Source organism: Odocoileus virginianus, chromosome 26, assembly GCF_023699985.2.
Source record: "Odocoileus virginianus isolate 20LAN1187 ecotype Illinois chromosome 26, Ovbor_1.2, whole genome shotgun sequence".
NCBI lineage: Eukaryota > Metazoa > Chordata > Mammalia > Artiodactyla > Cervidae > Odocoileus > Odocoileus virginianus.
In genome coordinates, this window is record NC_069699.1 from 44,478,616 (window position 1) to 44,490,726 (window position 12,111).

Consider the following 12,111-nt stretch of genomic DNA (forward strand, 5'->3'; position numbering starts at 1 on the left):
AGTTTTGCCCAGTGATGGTGGCCCTGTGTACTGGCTTTCTGCTTATCAACCTAAGTTCTGTCCCTTGGCCTCCTAGTGCCCTTATGTCTCCCAGTTTCCAAGAAGACCTTGCAGAGCAGCTTGGAAGGCATGACTGTGCTGAAACAAGACACACGGGCTTCTCTGTTGTGTCAGCCACTCGGGGTCAGAGCCATTGTTGACCACCATTGACCTAGTTGACCTGAAGACCATGAGTGGTTCCACCTTGTCAGTGCAGTCAATGTGCCTTCCACACAACCCCCAGAGTCATCTGCCTAAAACCCCAGTTGGACCTCATCACCTGACCTCTTTGCTAACAACACTCCAGCACTGCCATGGAATGGAAAAGGTCGCTCCCCTGCCTTATCCTGGCTCCATCTGCTGCCTTCCTTGCTCAGACTTGGTGCTCCAGCCATGCTGGGCTGCTCCTGGTGGTCCTCAAGCCCACCAGCTGCCTCCTTCCTCTGCGCCTTTGCTTGCACTGCCCTGCCTCTGGAATGCCCCCCAGCCCTGCCCTGCCCTGCCTCTGAGGGAGAGCAGGCTGGAGGGCTGGTGAGACCCTTGCCAAAAGATTTAGCGTATATTTAAGACCATCTTGACTAGAAGATTCCTTTAAGCTTCTCTTGTTTGGTGACAGTGTGCAATTCTGAGATTTAGTCCAGGTCCAGACTCAGAAGGAAGTTGTAAAGTCTTCCCTCCCCAGGGTTTTTCCTGAAGACCTGGATAGGTTCTCATCGTTTGGGTGTAGTCCCAAAGCAGGGAGCTGGAAGGGGGATTGTCTGTAGGGGAGTTGGTTAGGAAAGGGCCTGTTCCTTCTAGTCCTTGAGCCCAGCAGCAAGCTCGTGTCATCCTCTGCTGAACCATCTTGGTTGGCTGAGATACACTGAGAGCCAGCTGCTCACCCTGTGGTGAGGAACCCTATCTCCTGGTCCCACTGTGGTCATTGTGGGTCATTGACAAACTGAATCACAGCCAGGATGGAGAAGGGGATGTTAGCTGCTGACAGATCTCAGGAAGCCATGCTGTCGAAAGGCCGCTCAACTTCTCTGAGCCTCTGTTTCCTCATCCAGATCCCCAGGATCAATGCAAAGGTTTCATGAGATGATGGGTCCAGGCACCATTGGAAGCCACTGGGGTACTTATCAGTGAAGATGTTAGTAGCTCAATCAGAGGATATTGTCATTAGAGCTTGGGAAAGATGTGGAACTCCAGCAGTTGGTCAAAAAGCTGTTGGGGAGAGACTAGGCAGGCAGAGCAGGAGAGAGAGTGCCTGGCCTGTGGAAGAGTGAGTGCCGGAGTGGGATCTGTTCCAGCCCCACCATCCTTGCTTTGCCCTGTGACTGTTTACAGGTGGGGGAAGGGTTGGGCTGGACCTGGGCCATCTTGGGTTTCTGCATATCTACAAGGGAAACCAGTCAGTTCAGGGAGAGGAGAAACTTCAAGGAGGATGAGCTGCTCCCTGTGGCGACAGGTTCCCTGTGCTGGGGGTACTGCTCTGGGTGGGAGTTTGGTCCTTGTGACGTCTCAGGGGCTAGGATTCTAACAGCTCATCTCTGTAACACCTATTACGTGGCAGACTCTGTTCACCTATATTTACTCATTGGATCCTCATAACAGCCCTGCAATATAGATATTTTGATTTTCCTCAGTTTACAGTTAGAGAATTGAAGCAGAGAAATTTTTATAACTTAATTGAGTTCACACAGCTCAAGAGTGATGGAGTGGGAATTTGAACCCATTCTGGTCTGAGGCCCACAGGTTACCATTTTGGCTGCCAGTCTTGCCTGTGTTGAGGGGAGGGTCTAGAGCTTCCTGTCTGTGTTCCCAAGGTCTGGTATATAGTAGGCTGGAATCAGTGTTTGGTGAGGGAATGAATGAAGTAATACATACATCTGTATCAGGTACTCTTGATATTTTCAGGATGGGTCCCAGATGTCGGAACCACTTGAAACCAGTGTGGTCTAAGCATGAGGGCAGCGTTAGCCTAGGGCCGGAGCTCAGTGTGACCTTGGACAGACTGCTTGGGAAGCAGTCCATACGCTGTCTCTAGTCTCTGGTCTGAGAGTGACCCCTTGTGATTTTAAAGAGGAAAGACAGGCAGGAGGAAAAGGCCATTGTCCCCTCCCTCTGTTTTCCCCACCACCCCAGGACGCTGGTTCCAAGTTGCTCCCTTGGGTTTCAGAGTACTGTGCACGTTATTGAAGCCAGGCCTCGGGGTAGGGGCGTGGGACTGCCTAAGTATCTCAAGCCTCTCAACTTGGAAGTGCTGCAGTTAGTCTGTCGTATCTGTAGCTTCTCTGGGGTGTTTCCAAGCTATGTGGCATCCAGGAGGGCACCTGACCCCATGACTGCTTATGTCCTGCTTTGTCTAGAGAGCTAGATCCTGTGTTCAGGGCCCTCAAAGGAGGGCTAGTGGGCAAGGGGCCAAGTGAGGGAAGAGATGTGTGTTGGACAGATAGAAACAGACCCCACAAGAACAAGAGGTCAGGGTGGGCATACTCTTCGGACCCTCCTCTCCTTCCTGCATCATCTTGCCCTTTCCATAGCTATTTGCTGGTGCTTGCCTCTGTGGCAGGCCGTGAAGTACAGGGCACGTGGCCTTGCCCGTTTTGGTCTAAGAAATCCCAGAGGCCGTTACCCACCCTGCCCTGAGCAGCAGCACTGTCTCAGGGCCTTGGGAGGGCTGGGCCTTCAGGGAGTGAGCAGTTGTGGAACAAACTATTTTTGTCAATTAAGTTCTGTTTTCCTACCAGCCTCCTTGGCTGCTCTCAGTCACTCTGTCCCAGTCTCTGTTTGGCAGGAACACTTGAGGTCTTCTGAGTCTCTTGTTGCTCTCCCACCTTCCTTGAGCAGGGCACTGTCCTGGGTTGGGAGGCCTTTCTAGGCTTCCGGAAGTGACCCCGACAGCCTCCCCCGCACAGGCTCGCTGGAGGCTCCCCCTCCCAGAGCAGGGCCAAACAGGGCCGGGTCCCCAGCCTTGACCTTGACCCAAGAAGCATGTGGGGCCTGGCTCCCTGGTAGTGGCTCCCCAGGTGGTGTTTCCTGACGGTGCCGTGGTGCCTTCTCCTCACAGGTATCTCATCAACTTCCTCCTGGACGCCACCGTGGGCATGCTCCTCATCTACGCGGGCGTGCGCGCCGTCAGTGTCCTGGTGGAGTGGCAGCAGTGGGAGTCTCTGCGTTTTGGCGAATATGGTAATGTAGCATGGACACCGGACAGGAGTGTGGAGGGATCTTCCTGGAGGGGCTCTGCTCCTTGCCCTGTACAGCCCTCCAGGCCACTGGGCTGGAGAAGGTTTGGGAGCAGCTGGCTATATCCTCTGTGGTGGAGAGGCTGGTTCTGGAGCCTGAGCTCCACCCTCCTATGTGAGGCAGGTGGGTAGGTGCCCACTTCACTGCCAAGTCCCCAGCCTTGCTGGCAGGAACCATAGGGTTCACCCTTGAGACAGGGACGGGGCAGGACCCTCCTCCAGCAGAGGGCACCAGCAGCCCTACCTGCGGGGCGGTAAGGCCACCTTCCTCCGCCATGCTTCCCACCGGGCTCGCACCACCTGCCCGCCTTGCTGCAGAGACAGGGGTGGCTCTAAGCTTGGAGCTGCTCTTCTTTCTGCTGCATGTTTGTACTTGTCCTGTCACTAGGCCGTTCCACTACCGGAGCTCACAAGATCAGGACTGGAGTGTCCCTCCCCCACCCCAGGGCCAAGTCACCTTGCCATTGCCTGACCATGGGCCAGCCCCCCACCTGGCATCCCGCATGTACAGTCACCAGGGACACTAGGGGCATCCTCACTCACAGAGACCGAGCCTAGAGCAGGTGGCCTGTGGATACTGGCGCAGTGTTGACCCACTCCGTCTTGTCAGACCCTGGGGATACAGCGTTGGTAGGAAGCTGCCCTCGTGCTGGCTCCAAGTGCACACAGGGTGCCTTTTACTTACTACCCGCAGAGAAAGAGCTGGATGTGGCCTGAAGGGCTGCTGGTGAGAGGGGTTTCTTTGATCCTTGCCCCGTTCTGGGAATCCACCTCTCTCCCACCTTCACAGCGGGCCCTGCTGTCTGTGGCCAGGAGCTCCCATTCGTGGGCACGGCATCAGTGGAACCTTTGTCGTGAGGGGCACATGGGCCAAGATGGGGAGGACCCACAAGAGACTGGCATTTAAAGGGAGAGCCGGTTCCTGGAGCTGGCTGTGAGTGCCTGGGGTATTTCTAGAAGTCTTAAGTAATTGTTTGTCTCCATTGATGGGAGGTGAGCTCAGGGGAGGGCTTTTCTTAGCCTCGTTATTTGATGCCTGATGAGTCACTGACTTAAGATAGTGTCCGACACACAGCATATTCCTCTGTGGCTCAGGGTCTTCCCTGCGGAGAAGCTCCAAGTCATTGATTCCTTAGCATGGAGGACAGAAATGGACCACGCGCATGTGGACCAAAGTGGCATTATCCTCGTTTATAGGATAGGCACCCACAGGGGTTGAGTGACGCTCACCCAGGCAGTGCACAGCTTGGAGGGCTTCTTGGCTGCTACACTGGGATACCCGATCCTCCCACCAGCTCCAAGAACAGTGCTCAGATCGTCTTTGCTGTTGAGATCCCTCCTGGAAGGCAGGACTCTCAAAAGTCAGCTATAGCTGAGCGGTGCTACAGGAGAGCCACTCGTACCCAGTCGTGCTGCTCAGTGACCTGGGAGTGGAGACCAGGCCTGGTCCCGATACACTGGAAATTATGGTAGTACCTGTTACCAGTGTGTTTTGTTTGCATCCCTAAGAGAGATGGAAAAAAGGTAGCAGTGGTTGTTTGAACCTCTTTTTTGCCACCTGCCCTTGGGTCATCCCACCCCCTGCCTTTGGGAACCAGAGTCTTCAAGCCAGGGTATTTCCAGGTGAAGCTACCCTTTATCAAGGACCATCTGGGTCCTCCCTGCCCAGGCTGAGGAAGGACAGTGGCTATTCTCAGATACCTGATTCCTGTTTTTATTATTTTCTTTTGCTACTGTAACAGATTACTGCAAAATTATTGCCTTAAAACAACACAAATGTATTATCTGTAGTGGAGAAGTCTGACAAAGGGTCTCATGGACTAAAGCCAGTTTGTCAGCAGGACTGGTTCCTTCTGGAGTCTCTATAAAGAGAACCTGTTTCCTGACCTTGTCCAGATTCTAGACGGTGACTGTATTTCTTAGCTTGTAGCCCCTTTGTTCATTTTCAGGGCCAGTAACCACAGGTTGAGTGCTTCCAAGTGGCACAGTGGTAAAGAATCCTCCTGCAATGCAGGAGACCCGAGTTTGATACCTGGGTCAGGAAGATCCCCTGGAGTAGGAAATGGTAACCCACTACAGTATTCTTGCCTGGAAAATCCTGTGGACAGAGGACAGTGGCTGGCTAGAGTCCATGGGGTCACAAAGAGTTGGACACGACTGAGCAACTGATCATACATACACACAACCGCAGGTTGAGTTCCTCTCATATATCTCTCTGACCTTTCACACCTCCTCCACTCTGAAGTGCCCTTGTGATTACTGGACCACCTGGATAGGCTGGGATGCTTTTCCCATCTTGTCAGCTTAGTCACTGTTATTGCATTTGCAGCCTTAATTCCCTTCTGCACAGTAGCTGCATAGTCTCAGGTTCTGGGGATTAGGGTGTGGACATTATTCTCCCTACTGTACCTGTTAACTGGCCTATCCACTTGAGGCAGTGGTTCCAAGCAGGGCCCAGAGCTCGCTTCTCAGGTTAGTGAAGGAGAGGGGCTTGTTTTCTGGGTATTCCTGTGATCCCTAGAAGAGAAGGTGAACTTACTAAGGAAAGCATGGGATGTGGGGAATAGACCACGCAGCCCTGAGGGATAAGGCAAGGTTCAGGGAGAGGGGTCCGCAGTCTGAAGACTAGGCTGCTCTTCCCCTGACAGAATTCCTGGAAACAGTCTGTGTCCCTCGGGCACCTATTGCTTGGGCCCTGCCACCGGCCCCTGTCCCAGTACTCCTCTGGAAGCATCTCTACATACAGACAAGTTCCATCCTTTTGGTCCCATTCCCATGATTTATCCTGAAGAAATAATCCAGCAAAAACACCCAAGTACCTGAGGGTGTCCAGTGTGGTAATAAAAAGCAGGGCACACGAGAATGCCTGGCTTGTCTCTTCTTGAAAGATGAGGTTGCGGGGAATGCCAGAAAGACTCTCAAATGAAACAAATCAGAAAAACCAGTGCATGTGCTGGTGGTTATGTGGCTATGTGCTGGATGCTCAGGGGACATGGTCTGTGATAGTGGGGTCACATGTGACTTTTCTTTTTTTGCTTTAAAACTTTCTTATTCAGGCATCTACGCTGAAAAAAAAAAAAAAAGGCAGCTGCAGCTAAGGGGGGTGACTCTGAAACTCAAAGCAGTGAAATTCAGGGGGTAGCATGAGGACAACGGGAGGAAAAACGTTTTCTTCTTTTGTTGCCACTTAAGACTTAGAGCAGATGGGGTGAGCATGATGCAAGTAGATTTTTGTTTGATATTAAATGTGTTACCACTTGTCTTGTTGACTTTTAAACACACTAGTCTCAGTTCATTTGTCTGTCCTACTGGTGCTTCTGTCTGACCATCCCCCATTTCACTGAACGGTTTTTAGCAAGTATTTTGAGCTGCTGTTTTTGAGAACTTTCCTCAATAACGTCAGATAGTTTACCGAAAGGATTACAAAACTCCAGTAAAAACCTAGTTAGGAGAGATTGTGCTTCTGAAATGGCTTTTTGGCTCAAATGTGCCTTACCCAAAAGTGAAAGTAAATAGGACACTGCAGGAGACACACTGAGGTCTTTCTGCATGTTTTCTGTGCACTTCTCCCGAGATTTTCCAGAAAAGGGAATGGCCTGGGGTTGTGTCCATTATGGCTGTGGAAGGCTTCCCCTGGGGCTCCACCACGCAGAGCGGGTTGGCCTGGGGACTGCCGGCAGCCATCCCCAGACAGGGATCGCTGTGGACACTGGAAACAGAAGCCAGAGATCCCTCTGGGGGCCTGGGTCGGGGCCTTTGTCTTCTCTGCAGTTACTCTCTAGCCCCCTCCTGGCCACTGTAATCAAGCAGCTCCAGTAGGGCTTCCAGAGTGGCTGAGGCGCACATAAACCCCCTGCCCCGCCTTGGGTCTCCTGCGCTGAAGGTGTGTGGCTCCCCAGAGGCCCATCTCATGAAGATGGAGGATGTTCACTGGAGGGGTCCTCCACCCTTCATCTGCCCTTTTGAATCATTCTGGAGGCGCTTGAGGAGCCAAGTGTCCCCCAGTGTGGACTGCTGGCCTCTTCTTTTTCTCATCTCAGTGACCGACGGGATCACAGACAGACGTTTGTCACAGCCTCCTTACTTGGGGGGCTTCTCTCTTTGTTTCCTTGTCCCCAGTCCAGGGAGTTTTAGGGTGCCCCTAGACAAAATCTGAATACCCCCCAGAGTCAGGTTTCTTACTTTCAGGGCTGAGGGCAGCAGGAAAGTGAGGGGGAGTGGGGAATGGCAGCAGAAGTGGGACAGGGGTGAGAGGCAAAGAAAGAGGTTGTTTGCTGCCTTCCTGATTCAGAAACCTTAGCCTGCTCGCGGATGGGGAGAGGATGGGTAGCACCACAGCCACTGGAAACATCAACAATGGATAATAATAGCAGTCTTGCTTAACACAGCTTTTGCTGCCAGTGGACAAAAAGAGCCAGCTTTTCTCAGCCCCAGCAATGGGCACTTACTAACTTTAGTGCCTTGTAATTATATCTTAGAGTCTCTTAAAAGAAAGGCCACTTTGGTATCTCCAAATTAGGAATTCTCTGATTTTTGTTTGTTCAAGACAAGCTGATTCTTGGTGCTCTGGAGGGCTCATATAGGAGCTCTTGGGTGTGGTGGGGGTTGAGGGTTCATGGGAGCTGTGGGTGATGGGAGTGGGGGTGACCGAGTGACCACCCGAGTGACCAAGCCCTCTCTCCCTGCAGGAGACCCTCTGCAGTGCGGAGCCTGGGTTGGACAATGTGCCCTTTACATTGTGATCATGATTTTTGAAAAATCTGTCGTTTTCATCGTCCTCCTAATACTTCAGTGGAAGAAGGTTTGCCTCTTGTTCCCTTCTTTACCAACTCCTTGAGATGTCAAGAAAGACAGTATTCCCCCCTTCCCCAATCCCCATGCCAGCCCTGTTGGGAAACTAAATTGGTTTTCTTTTTAACTCCGTGAAGGTACCTGGATTTGGTCTGATGGGGCAGCTCCTGGCCATGTATCAAAAGCAGTAACTTGTCACTTTTTCATATAGCATCCTTCTACCTCCCTTATACATATCTGCTCTAGATTAAGCCTTGGAAATAGGTAAAGCCCATGAAGATACAGTCCCTGCCCTGCAGTTGCCTACGCCATTGGGTAACTGTTAGGTGTTGTCAGCGAATGGTCTCTGCATCTGCAGGTGCCTCCTCATTCACCTCTCTTGGCCAGTGGTTTAATCAAGCCTTTTGGGGCCATAGGCAGTGGCTGGTCACATGTTCCTGTGGTTCCTAACACTGCCCTCTGGCCCCAGGGCTGTGCAGATAAGCCTCCACTGCCTACAGGAAACCAGCCAAAGTAACTCAGATCTTTGGTTTTATTTATGGCCGAGTTTTATTTTTTAAAAAAATAAACTAAGGCTTTTGGGAGCTGTTGTTGTTGAGGAGGTGGTTGGTGTGCAGGATTTCCATTAGAAAGTGGTCAGCGCCTCATTGCTAGTGTCTGTAAAGACTGTCCACCAACCTTACTCTCCAACTTGCTGAAGCCCACACTCTACCCTATGCCAACTTTGTAAAGTCCTTCGGCCTCCAGCCTCCCTTCACTTCTCACATCCACAGCAGGGGAAAGCTTCTCAAGGATTACCTGCTCCTAGTGGGCTCCAAAGGGGTCCCTTGTTGGCAGTCAGGCCTGGGGACTGTGTGGCCCTGGGTGTGAGGTGCGGTTCTCATCAGGGCTCTGAGGGGAGTGTCTTAGCAAAGCCTCCTCTCAGGGCCTCGTGGGCCATTTCCCTGCCTCTCCCCACCCCCCCGGAAACGATCTTTGTGATCTTCCCCCCACCTCACTAATTCTGCTTCTCTTTACAGGTGGCCCTGTTGAATCCCATTGAAAACCCAGACTTGAAGCTGGCCATCGTCATGCTGATTGTCCCCTTCTTTGTCAATGTCAGTGCCTTATTGCATTTCTTAACCTCTGTTTGCTCCATGCCTTCCTGTGTTCCTTTCAAAATTGTGACAGAGAAAACACCTTATAGCACTTGGGTGCCTTCATGCAAGTATTTGTCAACTCTCATCCCCACCCCAGACCTAGAAACATCCAGATTGCTTCCTCAACATGAAGATCCTGCTCCAGGGCCTCTGTGCAAACTGGAGGGTCCTGGAATCTTTGTCCTGCCTTCCCTACCAGGGAACTGCCACGTGTGTAACAGTGACTTCTAGATTAAGACCATTAGGAATGAAGACTGTCAGGAATTTTCCTGACCGCAGGGCTCCTGGAGAAACTTCCTGATCACAGCGCTCCTAGAGAAACTCAGAAGCACACTGGCTAGACATTAGGAAATAGGAAAGAAATGGTAAAGGAACCTGGGGGTGACAGATGTGACGGGTGTGCCAGCCAGCGACTCAGCCCAGGGGAGGAGCCCCTACCAGGAGTCCAAAGACCTTGGTTCAGGCCCTGCTCTGCTGATTGGTGGGACACCCGAAGCAGGCTATCCCCTTCAGTCACCAGCAGAGAACCCCTTGGAGCGAAACTCTTGAAGTAAGGGCACAGGGATTGGAAGTCTCTTCCTTGACTTCTGAGAGGGAGCAAGGGCCTGCATGATGTCTCCCTCTCCCTAGTTCTTAACGCTGTGATCTGGAATGGGGGTGAGGAGGATGGGTGTGGGGGCTGCTTGCCTTTGCTTTCATAAGTGTCTTATCCCAGAGTGACCTGCATTTTTCTTCCCACAGGCTTTGATGTTTTGGGTAGTGGACAATTTCCTCATGAGAAAGGGAAGGACGAAAGCTAAGCTAGAAGAAAGAGGAGCCAACCAGGACTCGAGGAACGGGAGCAAGGTCCGCTACCGAAGGGCCGCGTCCCATGAGGAGTCAGAGTCTGAGGTAGGGCCGAGCCTCGTGCCGCTGACCCAGGAAGGGTCTGGTCTTGTGTGCGAATCTGGCCGTCTCTTGAATGCTGAGTCACAGCCCCACCAGCGGGAGGGAGAGGAAGCTGACAGCTCCTGTCCAGCCGGGACCCATTCCTGCTGTCCCCTGGTCCTTCCTCGGGCCGGGAGCTGAAGCGTCTGGTGAGGGGTGGCCCTTTTCCAGCAGCCCCTCCATCGGTGGAGCAAGACAGGGAAGGGAGGAGCAGCATTGTTCCAGGGAAGCTGGCAAGGATGAGTGGGCGTGGTTATCCTTTAAGCATCAAGGCGTTTGAATCCCTGCCCATTGCTCCGGAGCAAGGGAAGTGTTGGCTAAGCCGACTGGAAACTTCTGTGGGGGGAGCCAGGCCTCCCAGGGAGAACCTCATCTCCCCTTATTTTCAGGTTCCCTAAGTGGAAATGTTTTGACCTCAGGGAGATTGGTGGCCATAAATAGGAGCCTGGAGGCAAGATTGTGTGTCCGAGGCAGGCTTGTAGGTGCATGGCACCATGGGTGCGGGTGACAGAAATGGCTGAGGATGTCTTCTCTGAGAGGCCTTCACACCTGTAGCTGAGGTAAGTGATAGCCAGCTTGCACAGCCCATCTTAGCAGTCAGTGATATGTTTTGAGATTGAAGTGAATTGAGGTGAAAGTCGCTCAGTCGTGTCCGATTCTTTGCGACCCCATGGACTGCACAGTCTGTGGAATTCTCCAGGCCAGAATACTGGAGTTGGTAGCCTTTCCCTTCTCCAGGGGATCTTCCCAACCCAGGGATCAAACCCAGGTTTCCCGCGTTGCAGGAGGATTCTTTACCAGCTGAGCCACAAAGGAAGCCCGTTTTGAGATTGAGGCAATGACAAAACCCTGCGAAAACTTGGAACAGTTGGTTTAGCCCCTTGGGGCATCCTGGAGAGCGCTTTGAAAACCACCTTGAAAAACAAAAAAAGAAAACCACCCTGGTGGAGGACAGAGGGGAAGCCTGCCTCTTCTCTAGGTGCCCCTCAAATCTGGCATGAGGCCTGTCGGGTTGTAAGAACATGGTGAACGTTAGGTGAAGGACAAACAACGTTTTAGGCAGAAGCAGCTGCTCCTGAGGCGTCATGGTCCTGTGGTTTGGTATTTGGGTAATAATGTGAAGTTCATTGTGGCCAGAGTAGCATGTATTCCAGAGGGTACGATAGCATGACAGGAAGTGGGTTACAGACCAAGGTCTGAGCTAGCTGGGCAAGGTGTTAGCTCAGAGCGTGGAATGGGCACGCACTTGTACAGGTGATAGGGAGCCAGAGAGAGTGCTCGATCAGGGGACCGGGACAAGAGGCAGGAAGCCCTGCAGAGAGGGTGGTGAGAGCACCCTGCACTGGAGGAAGATAAGCTGCCCCTGTGCAGGTGTGCTCTGGGCCTCTCCATCTCAGCCTGGGCTGTCCCTGTCCTTCCCCAGTGCTCCGAAGCCTGAGCAGCTATGCAGGTGGGCAGTGAATGCTGTCTGCTCCAGGTGCCCTAGCTGTGTGGCCATGTTGTTCTAGGGGCTCAGAAGAGCAGAGGGCTCCTGTTTGTCTTCAGCAGTTTGTGAGGTTGGCTCATAGCAACCACTCTGAAATGGCCCTGCTTTGTGTGTGCCCCACAGGTGTTTTCCTTTCAAAAAGGGACTTTTCAGTGCGCTTTTGCTGTATTTGAATCAATTTCAAGGACCTGGGACTCCATATGCCAACACTGGGCTTTTTTGGCCAGTGTGACCTTATGCTAAGTTTGCTCTGATGGTGGTTCGGTCCCAGCTGGAGGTTGGATGGAGAAACAGGAGCAGAGGGGAGGCGTGTCCACTCAGCACTGGTGTCAGCACCTGTGGGTGCACTTGGTGTAAACAAGGTTGGGTGAGGGACAGCTTGTCTCACTCTGTAAAGGGGGACCTCCCCATCTCCCTCTGCTAATAAACCTGACACTTGAGGCCTCCTGGCCAGGTTGGCCCTCTAAACGGGGGTCCAGGGTGGGCAGGTGAAGAGGGC

General features: G+C 52.5%; 1 protein-coding gene across 4 annotated transcripts in view; it reads left to right on the forward strand.

Annotated features, from left to right (window-relative positions):
• STIMATE (STIM activating enhancer) overlaps positions 1-12,111 on the forward strand; it is a 52,375-nt gene that overhangs the window by 39,523 nt on the left and 741 nt on the right. The window contains exons 4-8 of one of the 4 annotated variants that reach the window (XR_002310017.2): positions 3,092-3,213; positions 7,958-8,070; positions 9,080-9,157; positions 9,941-10,090; positions 10,516-10,686. Coding sequence is in view for 2 of the 4 variants with exons in the window: in XM_070455939.1 (XP_070312040.1) it covers positions 3,092-3,213; positions 7,958-8,070; positions 9,080-9,430 (586 nt within the window). In the remaining 2 variants the exon portion in view is untranslated. Of the gene's footprint in view, positions 1-3,091; positions 3,214-7,957; positions 8,071-9,079; positions 10,091-10,515; positions 10,687-12,111 lie in introns of those variants that run through there. The other 3 variants (XR_002310016.2, XM_020874266.2, XM_070455939.1) reach the window with 3 other exon arrangements.